The 24,802-nt window shown below is 39.0% G+C and overlaps 1 protein-coding gene across 1 annotated transcript; it reads right to left on the bottom strand.

Moving 5' to 3' along the window:
* Positions 1-5,885: 5,885 nt before the first annotated feature.
* LOC104870619 lies at positions 5,886-20,976 on the bottom strand. The gene is made up of 6 exons (XM_010636300.1): positions 20,909-20,976; positions 12,958-13,057; positions 10,456-10,628; positions 8,988-9,110; positions 7,872-8,058; positions 5,886-6,219 (listed from the first exon to the last, which is right to left on the bottom strand). Exons 3-6 carry the CDS (start codon positions 10,461-10,463, stop codon positions 6,028-6,030), a joined length of 510 nt encoding a protein of 169 aa, XP_010634602.1. The 5' UTR covers positions 10,464-10,628; positions 12,958-13,057; positions 20,909-20,976; the 3' UTR covers positions 5,886-6,027.
* Positions 20,977-24,802: the final 3,826 nt, after the last annotated feature.

Below are 24,802 nucleotides of genomic sequence, written 5' to 3'. Positions count from 1 at the left end.
ATGAACACATTCCTCAGACAAAGAAGTAGAAATAGCAAATTAACATATGAAAAAATGTTCAACGTCACTGGTCATTCGAGAGATGCAAATGAAAACAAGGCTGAGATTCCACCTTGCCCCAGAAAGAATGGCTGCTATCATGAAATCAACCAATAACAAATGTGGATGGGTCTATGGGGAAAGAGGAACACTGTTCCACTGCTGGTGGGAGTATAGACTGGTTCAACCACTGTAGAAAGCAGCATGGAGATATCTCAAAGAACTAGGTTTGGAAGTCCCATTTGACCAAGCTATTTCCCTGCTGGGTATCTTCCCAAAAGAATTAAAAGAATCATACCACAGTGATATATGTGCACCCACATTCACAGCAGCACAATCTGTAATAGCCAAAACTTGAAAGCAGCCCAATTGACCATCAATGGGAGACTAGATAAAGAAAATGTGGTGTTTTTTTAATAAAATGGAGTACTGTTCAGCCATAAAAAATGAGAAATTAGAGACATTTATAGCTAAATGGCTGCACATTGAGGCAATACACTTAAGTGATATAAATAGGGCACATGTGTAAATACTGAATAATTTCTCTAGAGTGAGAAACTGAAAGTTTAAATAGGAACTAAAAGGTATAATAAATAATATGAAATAGGAAGAAAGGGGACAAAAGAGGAAGGGGAAATTGGAGGGGTAGGGGAAAGGAAAGAAAGGAATGGAATTAATATGATAAAATGAAAAATAATGGAAAGAAATTCTTTGTAGATAGGGAGGGAGGGAGGGGTTCAAAGGAGGTCAGGGGAATAGGGGAAAAATAAGAACCAAGATTGATTATGTAAAGGTGCAAATTTCCAATGATGAATGTCATTATGTTGTATACATTAAATGTAGCAATAAAAATAATTTAAAAAAAAAAGAAGAAAAAAATTACCAAAGCTCCACACATGTCCTGTCTTTGTTCCTGAGGGAATGAGTGACCAGCAACTGCAGAGGGCTGTCTTCACTCCCAGGGCCTCCAAGCATATCACAGATGGTAAGGACACATGGGGCTTTGTGTTAGGCACCACAGATGTCCAACCTTTCAATATTCAGTGCTGCAGCTCCCTAGGTTGAATACTCATCCAGCACAAAACCACCTACAGTTGCACTTATTGGACTATATTTTCTATTTCCAATCTTACTATGTTATGAGAAATATATTCCCTTTAATTCACATAGGTTTGCTTAATCAGGTTTGTGGAGAATACTACCTAGAAATACAAAATTTGACCTCTAACTTGAGATCTCACTGTACACGTGGTCACGGCTTGAAAATTGCCTTCCCTGGACTTACATGTATATTTTTGATCCACAAGGAGCAACTGATCACACAGCCTGAGCATGGACCCAGCCATCTCCTTCATGTTCTTAAAGAGTCCCTCATGTGACTCTGGAAAGGCTGTAGTTGGTGAACCACTGTTATAAGGAATAGAGAGTTTTTGAGTGTATCTAAACTTGAAACCAGCATGCTTTCTAGTTCAAACTCATTTTCTTTTTGGTAGATATGGGAGAGCAGGTAAAATGTACTTCTCAAGGCTGACTGACAAATTTCTTCAATGTCAGAATTCACAACAGAAATATTTATTGTAGAGCTTTTTACTAATTGTCTGAAAAATTATAAAAATTAGACATTTCATTTAAGGTTACATGAACCAACTGTAAATGTTTAATACCATACACTTTGGGAATTTTGTTTTTTAATTGTAATAATTAGAACTTATCAGTTAAACAAAATAAGTTATTTCTTCATATGATGTTTGCATATACATGTGACATGTCAATGAGGTTTCTTGGTTGACTTTTTATTGAATAATGGTGGTAGCACATGGTAATTTTTTATACTGATCTCAATGCTCTTAATTGATGAAACAAGAATCTGGAGATATTTTTTGTTCTCCATTCTCATTTTATTTTACTGATAAATACATCCATAGTTTGGGCATCTATTTGTGGGGAATAAACTATCCCACTTCCCTAAAATGTAACCATTGTGTTATCAGAAGTAAGGAACCCAGTGGTCCTTTCCAGGCTCTTGTCTTGCTCAAAGAATTGGATGACACAACTAATGAATGAAAAGCTCAATGTTCATTTAAGATAAAACATGAAAAATTAGTGTAAAAAGAACTGCTCAAGAGGAAGAAGTGCTCTGGAGAAAAGAAAAGATGTGCCCTACTTTTAGGGCAGGCCACAGGATGAACAAGAAGAAAGTAGTTATGAAGTCAATTGCTGCCTTGTTTTGTATTTTCTTTGCTGTCAGATGCAGGATGTCCCACTTAGGGCTCTCAAGCGGCTCTCTACCTGAATCCTCACCTTTATTTCACAGCTCTCTGTGACTGACAGATCATGCCTGGTTGTCCAGCCATGATCTGCCATGCCTTAATCCCCTGCTTCATTTCCCTCTGAAAGACATAAATCCCTATAATTCTTTATCACTGAGCATAGGCCTCTGTCTTTAGGTGGGTACTTCCTAAAGGGATTGAGGCTCTATATACTGGAGATTATGTACTTTCTAATTTAGTATATTGGCATCATGTGCCCAGTGTCTACTATTCTGTTACAGCTATAATATTGTGGTTTCTTGGTTAGTACTATTTGAAAGCTAGAATTAAATAACTCCTCCTCACTGATCCACCCTGAGAATCTGCCTGGCTTCCCATGTGACATTTGAGATGTTAGGTTCAGTTAGGGTGTTGCAGAAGGAATTGGTAAATGACACACACAGAGATGCAGAATGAAAGTAAAATAATAAAAGGTTTATTTTGTCAGCAAAAAGCCAATTGCACTAAAAGCAGTGCCAGTGACCCCATATTGGGTTACAGCTTCTTTTTTATAGGGTTTTACAGCCATGATCTCATTCAGGTGGTTACAGTTCATGTCTTCAGTTTACATTACCGATGTACAAATCACAGTCATAAGACAGTTAACTTTCAATCCAGACGTAGCAATTCTTCATAGTTAGGGAGTTTACCTTAGGATTAATCTATCTATCTATTGTATCTCACAGGAAGGAGGTGTTCAAGGTCAGGAAAACAGAGTTAATAATTATTTTTTCATCTTGAGACTTTTTCAATCGTGTGGTTTACAAGACTTTGAGGTCTTGATGTGCTCTGTTATCTCACAATGAGGCCAGATGTCCCATTTCATGGTCAATGCCTCTGTTATCTGTTAGTTTTGAACAAAACAAAGCAGATTGCTGTTAGAGAAAGCAGAAGTCATTTTACATTTTCCTAACATTTTGTGGGTTTTTAGGTGATTTATAAAAGTTCTCTCTATCAAGAGAAAGAGTGATTCTACCTAGGCTGCCTTCTGACCCCAATTTGGGGGAAATGTGGGTCCTGAGCAGCCTTGTTCCATGGTTTACTGTGTTCATCTTCCACTTCTTAGGTCCTAAACCTGCTCACCTTCTTTTACTAGCAAGAAACAGTCCACTGGCGTGGCTTCTTGCTTCTTTCAGTCTCAAGAGTAAAGACAAGCCGATCCATGCTAGTCTAGACCAGAACTCAGGGTCACTTTCAAATTAAGGGAAGACATTTTAATAAAGAAGTACAGTAAAAAAAAAAAAACTCAGTATGCAGAAGTAAATAGAAATTGTGGAGTTCACTTTCCTTGGAAGCCAAGATATGGGGAAAAGATATTCTAGATGACATGAATATCCATCTCTGAGTAAATGTGCACTTTGTTCCTTCCAAATTAAAGTATCACATAAAATGATATACATAATTCTAACCCCTCAGAATTTTTATTCTTTGTATGACATGGTATTGATTTCAGTGTGAGAACTAGGTTCAAGCTCCTAAATTACTCTAAAAGCTGTCAAGCCATCACCAGGGAAAAGATGAAAATCCCTCCAGATGAAACTGTCTCAGTGCAAGAGACCACTGGGTGACCTGTGCGTGTGTTCATGGAGGTGTTAGGAAGGCCTGAAAGCAAGTGATCAAAGATGATCTCTCAGACATGCACTTGAAATGTCCCAGGAGCTCCCTGCTGCTTGTAGATAAGGAAAGAATGTCTCCCTGAGTATGTTTATTCAACGTATGTTTGCCATAGCTTGGCTCCAGAAGCAAAATTTACTGTTGCCATCTATAACCTCTGTAGTATTTTAACTTCTGTAATGATTAACATAGCCTGTGACTAGTGATATGTAGCAGCTTACTGTGTAGGATATAAAAGAGGATCAAATAAGGCATCTGGGTCTTTGCTCCTCAAAGCTCTGACCCCCTGTGCCTCACTATTTTGCATCTGTCTTTTCATAGTAGGTCCCTCTCCCTTAGAGACCCCTGACACCCTCCACTTTTCTGGATCAGCTATAGAAGGTCCTCACTAAATGCACCTCTCAACTCCTGAGACAGAGGAAGGATAAATTACCCTTAAAGACCAATTCATCACCCAGTGTGCTTATGATCAGGAGAAAGTTTCAGAGGTGGGCCTCACCCCAGAGAGCTCACTGACACTCTGTCTGGTAAGGGTCACATTCAGAATGTATAACCAGGAATGAGAGGAAGCCAAGTGAGAAAGGAAGAAACTACGAAGGAGTGTTTGCCTTGGTTCTGGCCCTGCAGGTTGACCCTGTACCTGATTCCTGGAATTCAAAGAGTGGCTCTCCATCCATGCCCCTTTGGTACAGCTGTGGGAAACTGGGCCTTTTTAAGAGGGACTGTGTCAGAAACCACCATATCAAAGCCCACTGACCTATTCTCTGTCTGCAAAGGAGACCACTGAAAGTTGGACTGCTCCCAGGGATGAAGGTCCCAGGGAGAGGACCCTCTCACCATCTGGTCCCACAAGACTGAAAAGCCCCAGGGCACTCATTGCCACTTCACTCTGGTCATCTCCTCTGAGGATACCTGGGTAACCATGAATATAGAGGGAAAAGAAATGAACCTCTTGCTAGACACGGGCACTGGTCTCTTGGTTCTTCTTTTCAACCCTGGCCCACCTCCAAGTTGCCACATAGCAGTCAAAGTGATCACTGGAACAGAGGCAGCCCAAAACTTCTCTCAGCCCTGAGACTGTAGCTGTCCCCACAGGTGTCTTGGAGAATCACAGGTGCTTCCCACTAGAGAGATACCCAGCACTAAGAGAAAGTTTGGGGTGAGTCCCTGCCAGCAGTGGTAAGTCTATGATAGCACCCCACAAGTCCATGATGTGAGAAGCTTTCTTCTGTATCTTTACTCCATCCCAAACTAGTCAGAGAAATGGAGATCAAAGGTGGCACAGGGTTGCAAGAACTGATCATCTGCTTTTCCAGCTGTGTCCCTTGAGGTAATGCAGAGGAAGAAGAAAGTATTAAACAGGTGAATATGAGATGGAGTCAAAACTTGCTTGAACTGGACTTGTGAGACTCCAAGATTCTAGAGCACATGGAGTGTTCCCACAATGATGCTAACCAGATGGGAATGCAGTGGGACATGGTTGAAGGCAGCTGTTATAGAAATCTAAAGTCATCTCATATAAATTGTTAAAGCCATTAACAATTTTTAAACTGATCAGTAAGCCTCTTTAGGGGTGTGGCAGTTAGAATAAAACCTGTATTGTCTGCCAAAACTTTCTGAAAGTTAGCTTATAGAAAAAGGTTGGCTTTCATAAAAGTTTTGAGAATTGATTATGTTTAACATTGTAACTAGAATAATTAATAGTATTTACTCACTTCAGTTTTCATAACATGACCCACATTAGTTCACTGTGAATCTGAAGTAAGTTGTTCTCTTAGTTCTAATCCTAGTTTCTATTGCGTGTGAGAAATTTTCACAGACATTTCTCAATAGTGTTGACAGATTTGCCTTTGGTTCTATATGTAATAAAAAATACAGATTTTGACAATTGGTATTTATGATTTTGAGAAGATCCAAGGGTTGGCTTTTATTTTGTAAGAAGAGAGACATGTTCAGTACCAGAGATTGAACTCAGGACCTTGTGCTTGCCAGGCAGGCACAGCGCTACTGAGACACATCTCCAGCCAGAAGGACCATCTTGGAAAGAGGGGAAATGGGCTTGTTCTCAGCAGTTGCCATCAGAGATGACCTGGCACTCCACTGCTTTGAGATAAGTGTGAATCTTCTTTGCATCCATGCTCCAGCAGTGAAGCAGGTTATAAAAAACAGGCAAGTGAGTTTCTTCATCAGTTGACTGAAGGGAAGGAAGCTCTGTCCAGACAGCATAGTCCATTGTGCCTGGCACGTCAGGATAAAACTAGCCACAAAAGATAGTCAGTTATTCATCATATTATTAGTATTTCTTTATCTTTGTTCCTATTGACTGCTAAGATTTGAGGAAGAGAAGGAAAGATATAATTTTAACCAAACTCTTGGGTTTTCATGTGTGCAGGCCAAGATGAATAATTCTCTTATTGATCTAAGAGCTAGAAGCAAGACATAAGTACTTTTTCTGGCATGAAAATGACCACAGATGAAGTGTGCTCCTGCAGGAGCGGATGGGTGGAGGCCCAGAAAGTCACTACTGAGTAAACACTGGACCTCACTGAGGGACTGTACAAACAGCTTCTGTTCTCTCACTTAAGAAACATTTACATCACCTGCATCTGTGCTTAATGTGCCCTTTGTATTTTAATCTTCTGATCCATCACCATTTATCTTTGTGTTGCTTTGAACTGAATCTATTGTCATATAATGTCTGTAACAAAAGCCTTAGTGAAGGTGAGAACTGCACTTGATATTTTCAGACGCAGACATTCAATTCATGATTGACAAAGAATATCAGATTCCTTCATCCCACTGAAGAAAAAGTACCTTCCAAATTCCCAGGAAGAACAGCTGACTTTTTCTTTTTTTATGGGCTAGAAGTTGCTAGGAAATCACCTAATGGAAGGAGAGAAGGAGGGTGCTGGCATCAAGCCCCCATGGGAAGTGTCATGCAGTGGGGTGGGACTGAGGGAGTTGGAGAAAACTACTGCATGACACAAAATAGGAAACAGTGGTCCCTGGGGCCTCCTTTGGCCTCTGTATCCTGGGAGACCCCACTGACCTGTGACCCAGTAACACTGCAGCCTCTGAAGATGCTCTCTCCATTCCAGAGCTACAAGGTACAAATCTGGAATAATTGTAGACCCTGATCTGCTGAACTTTTTTCTACAGAGAAGGAAAGATTGTATTGGAACTTAATCATGCAGGTGTCTGTGTGTATCTGCGTTTCTTTGTCTATCTGTCTGTGTGTGTGTGTGTGTGTGTGTGTGTGTGTGTGTCTGAGTGTGTCTGTGTGTATATTGGTTACCTGGCTTTCTCCTTTTTATTACTTTACTTAATGTGCTTGAGCCTTTAAACAGTATTTCCTTTGTAAAGTATAATGATATGAAAATGAACTCAAAGTGGTGGGAAAAGATGAAGAAAATGAAGCATTACAGAACAGATGAATGACCTCAGAGGGCAGGCTCATATTGATGAAGAAAATACCTTGAAAATTAGTGTGTATATTTAAAATGTTAATGTAATCTTTGAATGAGAAATTATTTGGGAAAATTAAATGCAATGATATGAATTTGCATTCAACTACACCATGGAAAACGAAATTTAGAGTAACTTTCTCTAAATCATAAAACAAGAAACATTCCGGAGAGGATGTGCTTCTCCTTAAAATCTAGTGCTTGTGGGAAAATTGCCGCTCCTGCCTCCTAGCGCCCTCCGGGCAGGTTACGGAGAAACAATCAATATGGTTCCCCTTCCCATCCTAATCCTCAGGTATGAGAAGAAAAGGGAAAGAATCTGGGCAAAATTTCAGCATGGGAGTCCTGAGACACTCTGGAGAAAACATTTCTTACGGAAGTCCCCTTCTGATTTGCTTGCCCTGGAAAATGTTTCACCTCTCGTCTGGGCGGGAGGGCTGCTCACCTGGTGGGCGATACTCCGCAGGACCCTCTGGAGCCGGTGGCTGAGCAGCGCCACACCGCCTCTAGCTCCGAAGGAGGAGGTGCAGCGCGAGCAGCAGGTGCGCCTCGCTGACCAGGTGGAAGAGGGGGTCGTCCCAGGAGCGCAGCAGCCGGGCCGCCAGGTGCAGCGCCTCGGCCGGGGCAGCGCCCTGCGGGAAAAGGGCGTTAGGGAGGGATGTTCTACTAAGCACTGGGCTAAAACATTCTGGCTTATTCCTTGGTGTATGAAGTTTTTCTGACAGAAGTTATGAAAAATTTCAAAAAGTAAGCCTTTGGCCTGTACTTGCTACTTTGATACAAACAGGCACAGAGCTGGCTGATGGAAATAGCACCATCTTCTAAGCGTGCTACTCAACATTCAATTCGGATTTTCCTTTGAAATTCTTTTTATTTTAAATCATTGTAAGACTTTATAGAATGGAATCAGAAGAGATTAAAACAGCCAAAAAAATAGATCTTGAATAAATGCCTTGGGCTTCAGGTATTGACTTTGCTGTCACCAGAACAGAGACCAAAGTTGCACCTGATTTCTGCAGGACACGCATAGCTTGGGGACTTTCCGTTGGGACCTAGCAGGGTGGTGGGGTGAGAGCAGAGAGAGGAAGTCAGCGTCAGAGAAGCGGAAACGGAAGGAGAAGGAGGAGGGGGAGGGGCAGAAGGGTGCTGGGAGCCCAGGAGAAATGGTGAGGATCCGACAGGGTTCGGTAACCTAAACGGCCACCTATGCACGGTCCTAACATAAAACTAGATCTGCTCTTCTTGCATTTGTGTGTGAATGTACAATTCTGTTCAAGCTCCTCTACAGCATTATATTTTCAATCCTAAATACAAGGCACCAGTTTAAATTATATTGTGTGCATTTACAATTTGTGGATCTAGCACAATCTTTATTTAGCATTTGATTTTATGTGTAGTTTATCAACCACATGGTATATTTTTTTCTTTAGCTGCTTACTCTTCCTCCCTTGCTCTCTCCATTGCGACTGTTGTTACCAAACATCACAGAGCTTCTCTGAGCCCACCACATAACAAAGCCAGTGCCTGCCTGGTTGCTGTGAGGATCCAGAAGTCGGCTCACCTGCGCCTGCTGGGGTTGCTCCTGGGCAGCTGTGCTAGGGAGGGACGCAGTGGCGAGGGAGGCTGTGTGACACTGGCTCGTGGCCGACGTAGACAGGAATGGGCTCTGAGAATACTGGGTGTCCTGGAAACGATGAAGAAAATTAAATGGTTGTGGCTGGTAACTGAAAAGTCGAATCCATTAAGAGAATATCACTGCATGAGATGGACATGCAATTTTTTAAAAGTGACAGCTACATAAAAACTGAAAGGAAAGAATTAAGGATGTAACCTTTTGCCTTCATATTTTAGCTCTGTAATTTCACTGTTTTTTCAGCTAACTTTCCTAACCTCCCCACCTCTTCCCTGTTTTGCTATGCCCTTGCTGTCTCACCCTTCCTACGAGATACTGTTTGAAGTATAAACATAAAAATATCAAAACTACAAATCTGCAAGTATGTTCCTTGTCATTTTTCTCTGTGGCCTGACACAAGCTGTGGTGCCTATGTGTCCACACTGCCCCAGTCAATCTCTGCTTCCTGTGGCTCTGAAATGACATTCTTTCCTTAAACAGATGTAAATTATAGTTTCTCTTTCAATCACCTCTTAATACACACACCTGTGTCTTGCCAACTTCATAGTAAATTCAAAATAAAAATTTTTATTGCTAAGTCATAAAACAGGACAAATCATTTCAGGAAATTCTAAGTAATTGATTAAGGTTGAATCCAAAAAGAAATACAGAGAACAGTATTAAGCAATGGCTGTAAAATTTTAAGGATTGCTAGGAAGATTTGGCAGTTGAAATATTACCTGTTAAAAATAAGAAAGAAAAAAAACACTACTGGGGAAAAAAGGACTGCATCAGTAAATATTTATTACAATAACTAGGTCACATTCTCTATAGAGGATCTCTGATGTATTTAATGTATAATCTGTTGTCTACTCATTGACTGAGAAGAAAAAACAAAGGACATTAAAAGTAGTTTTGAGAGGAAGAACCTGTTTCTAGTTCTAAACTATCCTACATTATAATTATAAACTCCTCAATGGGAAATTTTAGAACAATGATTCCTAGATTTTGAAGTTTCTGAAAAGCTATTAATTTGGGGATTTTTAATGCTCAGACATGAATTCATTTTAGTTTAATTCTGTTCAATCCACCCAATTTATTCCAATGTCTGTCTTTTCTTGGATATCTGCAGTGAAGAATCCTGGCCATTACACTATAGGAAAGAAGAAAAAATGTTCCTCCTCAGCCACACAGAAAAGTCATTTACATCAGGTGTTTACATTTTTAAAACTTAAGTGATTTTCCAGAAATGTTTTTTAAATCATTCCATTCTTTGACAGTTTCAGATTTAATGATATTGTCCTTTCTGTTGCTCCACTTTTTATTGGCCACTGCTTTCTTTAATCTATTCACACATATTATTGAAGCACCATTGGTTAAAGACCTCTTTGGGGAAGAAGAAGAAACGAGTACTTACAAATTCATGCAAGAGATCTGAAGAGGACTGTTGCATTATTTCAGACAACATGTTTGCAGAATAAAACAGTTCTCGGAAGTTCTCCCAGCACCCATCCCTGGCAGAGCAGGTGGACAAGGAAGCCACATTCTTACACAGGAGCAAGGTGAACGTAACCAGCAGGATGAGGGAGTCTGCTTAAAACACAAGCCACTCAGGTGATCTACTTAGCCAAAGTTATCAAGATCAAGCCTGCCAAGGGAAGCCTTGTCACCTGACTTTCCTCCAGTCAATGTCTTCTGCTTTTGTAGCTGAGATGGGGAGGATCTGCACCTTCCACTGCACACTCTGGTATATACTTATACTCATTTCTGTATTGCTCTCAGAGGTGCTTCTGTGCCTTGAAAATATTTAGAACTTAAATTAATCGTGATTTGGAGTGTTGAAATCTGCCTTAGAGCAGTTCAATGTCTGCAGGAATTCTGTAAGTTTTCAGCAGTGTGTCTCCTAGAGAGACTAACTCACTGTCCAATATTTACATTTTTGACACTGCCATGAAGAAAACAACACAGTTTATTTGTTAGCTTTATCTTCTAGCTTTAAAAGAAGACACCATGACGGCTTAGTTTCTAATACTGAGTATGAAGAGAATCCTATAATGAAATTGTTGGCATGGCCTGGATCTGCTAAAGTGGCATCATAACCCCAAGCATCTTCTTGCAACTTTGCCAAAGCGTGTAGCTTTTTTCTAAAGTTGAAATTTACTATCATCCTGGGTTTTGTTTTTTTTAGACAGGGTCTCACTATGTAGTTGAGACTGACCTGGAACTCACTGTGTAGCCCAGGCTGGTCTCAAACTCACAGCAATCCTCCTGCCTCAGCCTCCTGAGGGCTGGGATTACAGGCATGCACCACCACGCCTGGCTATCCTGAGTTTTTATAACTATCATCAGATTATACTGATGAATCACAAGGTTTACAGAGGTTAGGTCAGTCTCCCAAAGTCCTGCGATTAGCAGATGGGGAGGCAGAGCACCAGTGCTGCCATCCCTGCCCTTCGCCTCCTCACTCCATGCTCACCTGTGGGCTCCCAGCTGCATCTGTGCAGCAGGGACCACAGGAACAGCCACGGGGTGCAGTATGTGCAGAGCTGCTGATGGTCACAACTCTGTGCTTTCAGTGTTGGATAAAGAGGCCATGGAAGTGGGATTTTATCCACTTTCCCTGCTCTGTTAAACTCCCACTTTAAAAATCTTTGAGAGTGATGACATGTAGTTTCATCAGTTTTCCCTTTCAGTTGGGAGAAAGATAAAGATGTTTAGCCTATCAATAATATGAATTGGCAAAAACAGAAACAACCGGTAGCTACCAAGTTAAAATCACATTTGAACCATCATAATGACACTACTCCAAAATTCTGATATAAAATGTAATAATTAGATGAGTAAGTTCCACAGAGCCTTCCATAGTGTAATTAGAACTCTCTAAGATAAATGTAGGCAAGTATTAAAATGTATATATAAAAAATGCCTCATCACAAAAACATGAAATAACAGAAAATACCTAAAATTTTTATTATAGAATGTAACTAAATAAAATTTTAGTTGCAAAAGTAATGAAATATAATTCATATCATATACTTTTAATTTTTGAAAATGTAATGATTCTAAAACTGGCTTTATGCACCATATACTAATGTAATGTAGCCAATGCTTATTTTATGCACATATGTAAACGACCTGTGCTTTGCAGATAAAAGTAAGTAGGATAGCTGCTCTAGGATACTCATAACTGGATAACTGTTGTTTAATTCTAAGTACATTTTTCTGCTCATGTGTTAGTAGAAGGATTTTCTAAGATAAAATGAAACAGACAAATGTTTTGTTCTTTCTATCATTAAAATTTTATGATTGTTATTAATTTTTTTCTTAGTAAAGGTGATGGCTTAGCACCAGCCTGATTTTTCTTTTGAAGAGTCATTTGGCTTTAACTAAACTGACAAGGCAGTGTAACGTATTCATCTGACATGAGTGTCAGCACTGTGACTAAAGAAGTAAAAGTTTTGAGTTGATTCAACTTGACCAATTCACATAACAAACTTGAGAACCAGAAAATTTCATTTTCTGCCTTCTAGAGATATGAAAAATTGAAAGTTTTCCAGAGTTTCTGTTGTAGCAATACTGGCTTTTGGAGCTGGATAATTCGCTGTTCTGTGATCTGTCCTGTGCATGGGAGAATGCTTAGCAGCACCCTGTCCTCTACCCAAGAGACACCAGTAACATCCTCCTGGGGCCTGTTGTACCTCAATTAAGACAATGCAAAACATCTCCATTACCAAGTGTCCAGAACAAGGAATGCCCCACCATCTGAGGACCAATGAACTACGCTGTTCTTTCCAGTACAACTGTTCTCCAGAACAATGCCTAGATGATTACTGAACTCTCTTGTGATCAGCTAAAAGTTCACACTGCCCCACCCAGGAGTGTTGGTGGAGCCCACATCTCTCTGTCTTGTTGCACGCACCTTTTCCCTTGCCGTCCATGCTGATGGTCACAGCAGGAAGCACAAGCTACCAAAGAAGGCCTGACTGCTCCGCATCTGGTCCTTATGTCAGACTGTAAACCTGTGACATTGCGGAAAATCATTTGATCAGACATTCTCTTCCCTCTCTCCATGCCTCTATTTCCCCAGTCTTTTCCACGATTAAATGGTATTTTATTTCATTTGCACATTCAGGGAAATCTGGCCAGAAACAGATTTTGATGAATTAGTTAAAAGAAAATGAGAAGAATGCTGAGGTGAGATCTGAAGACCAGTTTGGATTCCAGGATCTTTGAAACTAATGCACTTATTACTCTAAGATTTTCCTTTTTTCTCTGAAGTTTCTTAAATATAAAACACTATATTTTACTTTGGTAATCGTTTCATATACTATCAATTTTAAGATTTTTCATTCAAAATTTCTAGGTAAACTAAAAGTTTCAAAATATAGGCACCAAGTACCAGACATATAAATAAATATTTTAAAGTGAAGTTTTTAATTCCCTGGAATACACTGATGATTCGATTTCCCTACTTTTTCCTTGCCTTTACACATTCTTCTTTGTCCTTCTTAAAATGATACATCTCTATGGTGCCTCCTTTAATAATATATTTTTAACCTGTTTGTTGATTTTGATTTTAACATAAAAGTAAAGTTGTATTATTAGCCCCACTTTACAGACTAAGAAATATGCTTGCAGAAAATAAATGCAAAGGTATAAAGCAATTCTTCTATTATCAGTTAGATGCAGGAAGGATCATTGCTTCAGGAGGAATTGAGAAGGGTATGAAGAAGACTGGGAAGTCAGTCATTTAACACAGATTAATGTGCACCCATCTAAAATGTACCAGATTTCGCCATTGACCTTACAGAGTTTATTGGGGGGATGTAATATGGTAGTTTTTAAGCTAAAGATACAGTTAGGTAAACACACACACACAGACACACACACACAAAATCTTCTAGATAATATAACAAAGCAAGATGCTAGCAAAATATTCCCACTGTCATCAAAGGTACAAATGGATAAACTAATTAGTTATGTTCAGTCTGCCTTTTTGGGCCCCACTCATTCTGGGAAAAGGTGACTGTAAGGACCAAGTTTTCAGATCAAGTTGGGCTCCCTCTGTGCCCCTTGTCCAGAACAGAGCTTCAAAAAATTCCATTCTGTCTAGGCAATCTCCACCCTGTGCTTCTGTTCCTCTTCTTCCACCCTGTGTTTTGGTTCCTCTCTTTATGGCCCAAAGATGAATCTTCTTCCCGATAGTTGCTTAAGATAATCACATGTTCTGTTAATTATAGAATTTGATTAATCAGATGTTCTTTAGAAAGAGGAACTGATTCTGTGAACATAGGTATTAGTAATTTTCAGTAAGTGCCCTCCCAGTACCCCTTAAGTATCCAAGAGTAAGTGAAAGATAAAAATAGCATATAAAAAGGTTAGTTGCTTAAGATAATCACATGTTCTGTTAATTATAGAATTTGATTAATCAGATGTTCTTTAGAAAGAGGAACTGATTCTGTGAACATAGGTATTAGTAATTTTCAGTAAGTGCCCTCCCAGTACCCCTTAAGTATCCAAGAGTAAGTGAAAGATAAAAATAGCACCTATAAAAAGGGAGAACCTCCCCAACCCTATATAATCCTGCTTCAAAGATGGGTCTGGACTCTTGGTCTGAAGCCACTGTGACCATGACACCCGAGGGTCCAGGCTCGAGCTTGCAATAAGCTCCTCTTGTAATTGCATAGGACCTGACTTCTTGGTGGTCTTTGGGAACTTCACGACTTGGGCAAAACAATGACAAAATTCATTCGCAAGGAATCAAAAGATCCATTCACCTCTTCCATATTTCTTCAATGAAATGATCATAAAGAATAAAACTGAAGTCAGTGATGACACTCTAATTTTTATGTCCATACATCTAAAGCAGCCTGTGACCTCTGATTTCAGTTTTACTCTCTCTGAAAGTAGATGGATGAATAGGGTCATTTAAAAAATGATTTCTTCCTATGCTGTTTCTTTTTCCCATAAGCATTAGTACCATATATATGCTTTAGCAGTTATCTGACTAGAAATCTTTCCCAAAGCCCACATATTAAAAAATGTGCAAAGTACTAAATGCATATTGTTTGTGGGTTTTAAAATTCTAAATAATAATCTTTCAGACATGGTTCTAAAAGATCAAATAGAACATGTTGTTTTCAATACAACCTATCAGAAAATGTAAGGCATACATTGAGGAAACAATGGTTCACTCTTAAATGACACTGCCTTCACAATGAGCATAATGTACTGATATAATTTCATCCTACTTTTGGATTAACTTCATGCTTATTAACACAATTTTCTTTTCAAGTCCTCACAATTAATTATCAGCAACTCAGTGGTGGGTTCTGATCTCCTGCTCAGTGCTACAATGCATATGGAGAAGATAGACTTAGAGACAGAGTTAGTGACGGAGATACAGGGACCCGGGATGACCACTGCTCATGCAAGCAAGGCTGAACAAGCAAGGGTACTGAGCATGGAGAGCTATCAATTTTTATTGGTGACATCATAGTTAGGCTGAGGTAAAGGGGCTGCATGGAGGGACCACCTGGAGTGGCTATGGACATATTGCCGATGCAGGTAAGGCTTGTGCAGGAAGAGACAAAGCATTCTTGAAATAGAAACAGGACAGAGAAAATATAAATTGTGGTTAATAATTAACATTGCCTTTTTAGTAAAGAAGGTTTTAACTCTGGAAACAGACTTTGGGTAAGAAATAGTTTGGCCTCAGCACGTGGGCTCCAGCCAGACTCTCTTCCCAAGCAAGACAATTGTGGGGTTCACTGTTCACAGCCTGCAATGCTCACAGCCTACTTTGGGCATGGTCAGTAAGACAGTCCTCCACATTTAATGCTAGTTTTGGGGTAGGTTTTGGTGATCCTCACTTTCTATTAGTGACTCTGGGCCCTGAGTTTTTAATTGGTTGCAAAGCCTTGAAAGCATGATTCTTAAATAAAAGAGCAACAGGAGAAGCATTTGTAAATTCCCCATAATGGCTGTTTATCTATCTTTCTTCCTCTCTACCTTTCATTTCTCTGTTTTGTCCATGTATTATATGTGCATCTCTCATATCTACCTATGGAACCACTGACTCAGCAGTGACTTTCCCCATCCACCTGTCTCATAATCGTCCATCCACTGGTCCATCCATTTAACCACCCGTCTACTCCCCCATCCATCTTTCCAAATCTCAGTCACTGTTCCTAACAATGTGACTCTGAGCCATGCCTACTTAAAGGGAATAATTTTAAATTATATGTTTTAGAATTCAACTAGCACAGGCACCACCAAGCAGAACATAAACCTCTAGCCATAGATCAATGTAGCTGAGAGCAGGCATGCATTAATGCTATAACTTCTCCTTTTAGAAAGCATGTACAGGACTATAAATCAGGAGTTAGAGAAACTGGAGAAATCAGAGACTCGAGTGTTTTGATATCATAACAGTCCATGATGTTGTACCTATGCTAACACAATGCTACCCCTGCCTCTCTCTACTGCTACACTTTTACATACACTAAAAACTTCACATCGAGAAGTAGGATAGAGCTTCAGGGGAAACACTACCTCCAATTCAAGCCTATGTATCATCCATCCCCAAATATCATTTAGATAATATAAAAAATATCTTTTTATGACATAACAATTTACATTCATGACTTCCTTATTTATTCATTAAATATAACATGCCTTATAAGTGCAATATACTTAAATAGTCAGTATTACCTACAGTGATAATTGGTTAATAAAGCACCTTACAATTTTGGTGTATATGGAAAAAGAAAATGGATGGAGAAATAATAATTAATTCCTTGATGGAATGATCCACCTACCAAAAATATAAGAAAATCAAATACACAAGCATGTTCTGAGTGACAGGGAAGCAAAACATTACATGGTATTGAGGAAGATTTCTGTGGGAAGGTGGGTCACAGGACACTGGCTAGTCCTGATTATGGTAAAATGAACAGAAACTAAACTTTAAGAAAACTAACATCATACCTATGAATAAAAGTATATGTAAGTTGATTTCTTCATAGCTATAATCAATCAATCTAGTGAAAGTATTATTATAACTCATTTGTTAGGGCTCTGCAGATGAATGGATCAATAAAATATATTCAGCACACATATATAAAATGACGTGAGAAGGTACAACACATGGGCTTGAAGGATCAGAGTCAGGAGAGCCTACAATGGCCACTTGTGTGCTCGGGATGGATCCAGCAGCTGCTCACCCAAGAAGCTGGAAGACACAGAACAAGAGAAGAAGCTGGAAGACACAGAACAACACCAGTCCAACACCAAAAGACTGAAAGCTTACTGGAGATTAGCCAGTGTGAGTCTGCGTTGGGAGGCTGAAGAAACTGAAGCTTCCAAACACTGCAATAGACTTCCTTTTCCCCTTTTATTCTACTGGCCTGCAAATTCATTGGATGGCAAGTGGCTCTTCCCTGTTCAGATTGGTGGACTAAACCCCAATAATCTATGGAGAAAAACTACAGGCTTATCCAAAAGTACACTTTACTAATCTGCTAGATGTTTCTCAATTCAGTCATTTTTGATACCTCATGATTAACATTCCCATAACACAATTATTTGGCATAGAAGATAAAACATTAACTCTTTCCCCAGAAAGAAAGCAAAGTTTCCAGTGGGTGATGCTTACTCTTCCCATGCTATTACTTAACTTATAGTGTAGATTTAATAATATTTTATTAGTGATATTAAATCAGCCAAGATTGGTTCTCTGCCTGGAGTGATAACCCATATCTTCTCTCCTGAAGGATTGGGGCAAGTTCTCATCCTGCAGGGCATGCACTAAGTTGCTGTAATTTCCCTTTGACACTAATAACACAAAAAGGTAATATTAGGAGTGTCCTAAAGAATCATTTGCATGCCAACCTTCTGTTCCTTACCTTTATTGTGGAGTACCAGACCATTTACGTCTTGGTGGCCTGGATCCTTCACCCCCTAGGAGCAGCATAATTTTCTCTGTGGCCTGTGACACAGAGGAATGATGGCCCAAAAATGACTAGAAGGAACTCTCAAATTCCAGATGAACTGAATCATTGTTCTTCCTCTTCCTGTAACTCACTTTTAGACCAGCAAACGAAAGGCCACAGGTACAGAGAGCACATATTTTGCTAGTGGGCCCCTAAGGGCAATGGTCTGTGGTATCATTTCCACTCTCAAGTATAGTTTCCTGGAGCCATAAGTCCTGGTTCTGAGAGAAATAGTACCATATATAGTACCGCAACCTCGCTAGGAGCAAATACAGACTTCTGGGGAATTTCATCCCAGTGCTGCAAAATGCTGCCACCTAGTGCCTCTGTAATTGTATCTTCAAAGAACCATTTCCTTATTCTCTCAATCCAGCTGCCTCTGGATGGTGGGCATAAGAGACCAGTGAATTGTGTGAGCATGACCCCACCAGCATACTAGTTGGGCCAGGAAGTGCATTCCTCAGTCAGAAGCAATGCATTGTGTATACCATGAATGTGGATGAAGCATTTGGTAAGCATGGATGTAGGTTTTGGCAGAAGCATTACATGCATGAAAAGCAAATCCACACAGAATAACTTCTATTCCAGAAAGGACAAAGTACTGCCCTTTCCATGATGAAAGTAATCAAACAGAATTAACCTGCCACCGAGTTGCTGGCTGATTCTCATGGAGAGTGTACAGTTTTGCTCTTTGCTTCTGGCAGGGTAGGCCCTCAGCAGTGGCTGTAGACAGGCCAGCTGTGGTAAGTGGGAGTCATTTTTACAGAGCCCCTTCATAACTTCCTCCCCTGACACCATGGCCACTTTGTTCATGAGCACACTGGCAATAAGAGAGATGGCTGCGGAAGGAGATTGACTGGTATATGCATCACAGATCTTCATATACACTTAATTTTTAAAGTCCTCTTCTTCTGAGGTTACCTTATCATGAGCAGTTATTTTTCACACAAATAAAAAACATTATAGAATTCATACATTGCAAAAATTATTAATGTGAAGACAACGTATTTGTTATTTGCATAAAACAGTGACATGATAAAGAGCTCAAATAACCCAGAAAGAAAATAAGAAAACATAAGAAGGCTATCCAGCATGTAGTAATGACAAGAAGAAGACCATTCCATGGCTAATCAGAGTTAGAGAAAAACTAGAACATAGTACAGATGGATTCAATAATACGCAGACAAAAAAGAGACAAGAAATTTTTCAAAAAAACAGAGTTTAAAATACAAGTGACAATATCAGAAAATCAAACAATTTTGGTGAAAAGAGAAGTTCACCAGGGCATATTCTTATTAAATCCCCAGATATGCATCTAAAAAAACAAGAATTTTAAGGGTATCCAGAGAAAAACAAAAAATCATATATAAAGGAAAACCAATTAGAATTGTAACGTGCATCTCAGCACAAACCCTGAAGTCCTGAAGAGCTTGGAGTGAGGTATTTCAAGCCCTAAGAGCAAATAACTTCCAACCCAGATTAATTTACCTAGCATAGCTATCTTCAAAATAGATGGAGAAATAAGTAAGAGAAATATGGTATTTCCATGAGGAATGCCAACTCAGAAGATATGAGTGCTAAACCAACTTTAGAAAAAATACTTTAAAATATTCTCAAGAGAAACAATGGGTAGGACACTGCTAGAAACATAGAAAACAAGTGAGGGCAATGAATAAATAGCAACTAAAAACATCAAGAGAAAAAAGCATTGGGTTAACAAAAGAAAAAGAAGGCAATCATAATAAATTTCTCAGTACCTCTCAGTAATTTCTCTAAATGTTAAAGGCCAAACTCCCCAATTAAAGACAGACAGGCAGACTGAATCAAAACATGAAATCCACAATCTGTTGTATTTCAAAAGCTCATTTAATCAAAGAGATATTCATAGACTAAAAGTTAAAGGATAGAAAATAACATTTTATGCACCAAGACCTCAAAAACAAGCAGGAATAGCATTTCTAATATCTGACATGGCAAACATCCAATTAAAATAATTAGAAGAGACAAATAAGTTCACTACATACTAGTTAAAGGAACAATATAACAAGAAGAGATAATATTGATAAACATATATATACACCTTATACTGCAACACCTATCTTCATTAAAAAGGAACTGCTGAAGTTAGATGAAATAAACACTAATACAATCATTAGATTTTTAACACCCACTTTTCCAAAGAGATAGATAAACTAAACAAATAAAAGCAATAAAGAAATTTCAGAGCTAACCCACACCCTTGAACATATGGACTTAATTGCAGGAGACTGTAATATTGATTATGCCCAATGCAGGATGTGAAGAGCTAATCCCAAAATTGGCTTGCTTTTAAAGTGTGTCTGGCCAAAGCCTACATGCTGAGATCAGAGTAACTTGCACCCAAATTCCATTCCTACAATTAAAACCTTCTACCTAGAAGGGCAATGTTCTAATTACAACTATATATCTTGTCTATTCTGTTCCTAATTTGATAATGCTTTGTCTTGTCCTTCATGAACCTTGCTTACGTTAATTTCCATGACAAGCACATTATTGCACCTCTTCACACTTAGTACTGCCTTTGCATGTAGCTTGCCTTTACCACAATCGATTACCAATAAAAAATCAGACTTGGACCAGCCAGTGCCTTTGTCAGTTGCACCAGCATTGGTCACCCTGACACCCTATTTTCTGTCTCTTAGTTCTGTCTTTTAATTTTTTTCCTCAGGCCTGTGTCATTCACTGAGCAAGAGACTGGAGCATACTGTGCAGATTTCCTGTAGCATTTCAATGGTCTCCAGTAATAGGTGCCTATTGTGGAGGCTTGAACTGTTTAATTGCCTGCTCAGTGAGACCACTCAGAAAAAAATAAAAGGAAATATAGACAATGCAGAGCACCTCACATCAAAGTCAAGGATGTCCAAATAGGCACTTCAGATGAGAGAAGATATAAAGGTAGTCAGCTGGACTAAAACACATTGTAATTGGGTCTGGCAAGTTAGCTCAGCAGTTCAGTGGCCTTCCTTGCAGGTGCAAGGACCCACGTTCAATCCCTGGTACCAAAAAAAAAGAAAAAAAAAATGTCATAATCACTTTTGGCCCAAGCCTCATGGTGCTGACTCACAGTGTTGAAATAAATGCTGGGAGTGATAGTTAAATATAATCATCATTTTTACAAATGAACTTTAGATATTGAACTTAAAGAACATCTCAGGAATTATTGAGAAAAGGTAATGGGATGTTACCAGAGACCCCTGCAGTAGCGCTGACTTACTCCAAGGCAGTTCAAGGTCCACAAGATAGGAAAGTGGGAATTAAAAGAAACACAGAAACTTTAGAGAGACTGAGTCTTTGGCTGATCTAAGCTGCTCTGCTCAGCAAAGACAAAGGACTCCCAGGACATCCAGTGTTTATTTATTACAAGTGTGGAGAAGGGAGAAACTTTAAGAGCCCCAAGGCCAGTGCTGTGTTGTCAGCTTGATGCTGCTGCAAAGGTCTGGAATTCAAAACAAAGCCAGAGAAACTGCAATTGTGCTCTACCAGACATAAAGAGAGTTTACAAAAGAAATCAAGTTACAAATTTTAGCTAATTGATAAATTTTTTTGTTCTAATTTAAGCTGACATTTAATTGGTGTGTTTAACACATTACTTGTGCACTGCCAATTCTTGAATTGTAATTATGGGGTTAATTTGTTCTTCTGTCTACTTTGCTTCTTGATGAAGAACTCAAGGGTAATGCTCTATTGGCAGCCATTGAAATTTTAAAATGTAACTGTCTGAGGACAGGGGGAAAAAAGGAACACTTTAAATTTTTAACAGTTGAAGCCAAGTTTGTTATAGAAGGTTTATTATGAGACAGCATAAAAATTAAGAAGTCTATAAGTATAAGAAAGATATTTTTATATAAAAAGATTTTGTAAATATTTTGTCTTGTTATAAGGATATAAAAAAATGCCTAGGTACATAGAAAAGGTACGTGGAAGTGATTTTTCAAGGAAATATATATGTTTGATTGTTGGTTTCAAGTTTGTTGTAAAAAGTTTGCATTTACAGGCATAAAGAGCTTGCATTCCTTCTAATTCTAATTACAAGAGCTCTCTGTTAATTGACCTACAAAAATTTTGACTAGTCTTATTTACAATTATGAACCTAAAAATTATAAAAGGGATATTATAAATAAGTTAAGCTAAATATATTTGAGTGCATTCTAGTTTTAAGCATAGTCTTGTGTGTTTGCTTGTCTGTCCAATCATATATATTTTATTTGAGCTCAACAATTTTTTCCTCTCTTTTTCTGCCTTTAAAAAATTTTAAAGGATATTTCCCTATTATTTAAATTGCCTAATAGATAAAGGTTATTAAAGTTAAAGGCATGCATTTTTCCTGCAGGTTGCTAGCAGATGAAAATGTTGTCTTGCATATATTGGCTAAATAAAATCACTCCAAACTTTAAATTGGTTACAAATAACACATTAATTATTATAATCTGGTTTTTATACATTATTAAATAAGCTTTTTCAAGGTAATTAAAAAGAGACCCTTAGGTTTAGGGAGGCTGCTAAATGGGACTCCCCTTGGAGAACAAAGTAGCAGCTGCATGAAAATATTTTCCAGCCTTTACTCACTAGGGGGACCTCAACAGTAGTCTTACTACAAATTACTAAGGGTTAATGTAGTAATCTTACTACAGACTGATCTCAGTAATGTCCATAGCCTTATAAGAGACTTACATCAATAAACATTACTTAAAAGTGTTATTATAATAGCTTTACATGTGTTATCACCTAAAGGTTAAGCTCTAAATATGTTATTGTAATATATTTACACTGGTCATTTTCCAAAGATTAAATTTTCTGTGAGAAAAACAACAAAGTTTTATTGAAAAAGAGGCTTTTGATACCAAAATAAATGAAAGGGCATAAGGTTTTAATATAGTTGTAACACGTATTATTGTTAATTTCCTAGTATATTAAATGTATTTCTGCCTTCTGACTATATAAGTTTTCATTCATGGTAACACCCTTCTTTTGACTCAGGTATTTACCTTTCTCTTACAACACCAGCTACTTATGATAACAGGTACATTTATAGACTGATGCAGTTTCTTTAGATGAAATACTATCAAAAGATAATTCAGGTAAGAGTTTTTTGCTGTTTTGTGGAGGGATGAGCATGTTTAGCAATGGCTATTTTATACTAAGGTGGACATTTAAATATGTTACAAAGATAATGTCATCATGATTGTCATGTAAAATATTATGTGTCACTCTTGATTTGAAGCTTTTTTCTATTAACATTTTACAGGGATACAACTACTAGAGCAACCATGATTAATAAAAATAACAGTACTCTATATTTTATATTACAAAGTGTTTGATATCCAGGTAAAATTATAATTAAATTCACCACACTCATTGCAATGCTAATGTTACTGATCTTCTCTTCTGGGTGTTCAACAATTGAAGTTTAGAGACCAGAGCTAGAAAGGTAACTGTGCTAACAAAACAGCCAATAATTCGGTCCTGGCCCTTCAAGATCTACAAACAACTCAGAACATGAGGGAATCTTTTCTACAAGATCCTAAAACTTTGATAAGTCACCCAACCTCCTCAGCAGGGAAATTGTGGAACACCAAAAAAGATAAGAATCAGCAATGTAAAGTGTGCCAAAGGAGTGTTACCTTAGGGAAAAATCTCCCTACACAGAAAGCCATCTTGGAGCCTGGGCTCTGATCCACCACGGGAAGGAGATACATGCCAGCTCCCGACCCAGCAGCCATTGCTCAAGAGCCAGGAAGGTAGCCTGGGCCCCGATCCACCCCGGGAAGGAGAGTCAAGCCTGCTCCCTACCCAGCAGCCATAGCTCAAGCACTGGGAAGCTCAAGGAGCTCAGGGCGCCCCTGAACCCCCTTAAGCCCCCCCCAGCACTCTCAGACCTCCTGAGTGTGCCAGTCCTTGGACCCACTCTGCAGTGCTCCCTACCCAGCAGCCATAGCTCAAGCACTGGGAAGCTCAAGGAGCTCAGGGCGCCCCTGAACCCCCTTAAGCCCCCCCCCAGCACTCTCAGACCTCCTGAGTGTGCCAGTCCTTGGACCCACTCTGCAAAGACAGAGGTGGTCATCAAGGGTATTTTTCTGAGTTGCCAACTTTGAACATCTTTAAAGAAAGGGCATGGGAAACCTGTAACAGAACGTTGTGGCGTTCAACCATTCAGGAGGTTGGGGAACACAATGTGGGCCTTGCAGCCCAAGGTCAGTCAGCGTCATGGGGTTCAGCCATCAGCTAAGTGAGATCAGGGGTCTTGCATCCTCTCTCTGTCTGAGCCATTAAATGGTAAATACACTATATTGAAATTTTTCTTCACTGCAGACATGTTCTGGACTGCTTCTTGATTTCAATTTAATTCAAATGATTTAAGGGTGATAGACTAGTGACTACCACAGGTGGTCAGTGTCCAAGTTGTGCTTGATCTTAATGTGTTGCTGATTGTATCAGTTGGGGTAAAGCATTGCCGTTGATTTAATGAGCTGTTTTCTCTGATGTTATGAAGATGAGAATGTCTGTGGGTCATTAGAGACACAGAAGCTAGGGCGCAAATATATCAGGAAGATCTGGGTGATAACCCAGAGATTAAACCAAGGACAGTCTGACAACAAAAATTAAAATGAGAAAACACTTAAGCAAGACACAGGACAGACTTCCAGTTTACCAATGGCAAACAGTAGGGCAGAGCATGAAAAGGCCAATAGTGAACCACCAGGACACCCTGAACTCAAAGCACAGGAAGTAACA

The sequence above is a fragment of the Fukomys damarensis genome, unplaced genomic scaffold (assembly GCF_012274545.1).
Source record: "Fukomys damarensis isolate Sample0158 unplaced genomic scaffold, DMR_v1.0_HiC HiC_scaffold_10, whole genome shotgun sequence".
Classification (NCBI taxonomy): domain Eukaryota; kingdom Metazoa; phylum Chordata; class Mammalia; order Rodentia; family Bathyergidae; genus Fukomys; species Fukomys damarensis.
This window is presented reverse-complemented; position numbering and strand designations above follow the sequence as displayed.

Excerpts from the sequence above, each read along its gene's own strand:
- LOC104870619 (XM_010636300.1), bottom strand. Across the intron at positions 8,059-8,987 it reads AGCAACCCCAGCAGGCGCAG|GGCGCTGCCCCGGCCGAGGC; the intron begins GTGAGCCGACTT and ends CTTTTCCCGCAG. Across the intron at positions 6,220-7,871 it reads TGCGGAGTATCGCCCACCAG|TTTTATCCTGACGTGCCAGG; the intron begins GTGAGCAGCCCT and ends TTTTGTGGCTAG.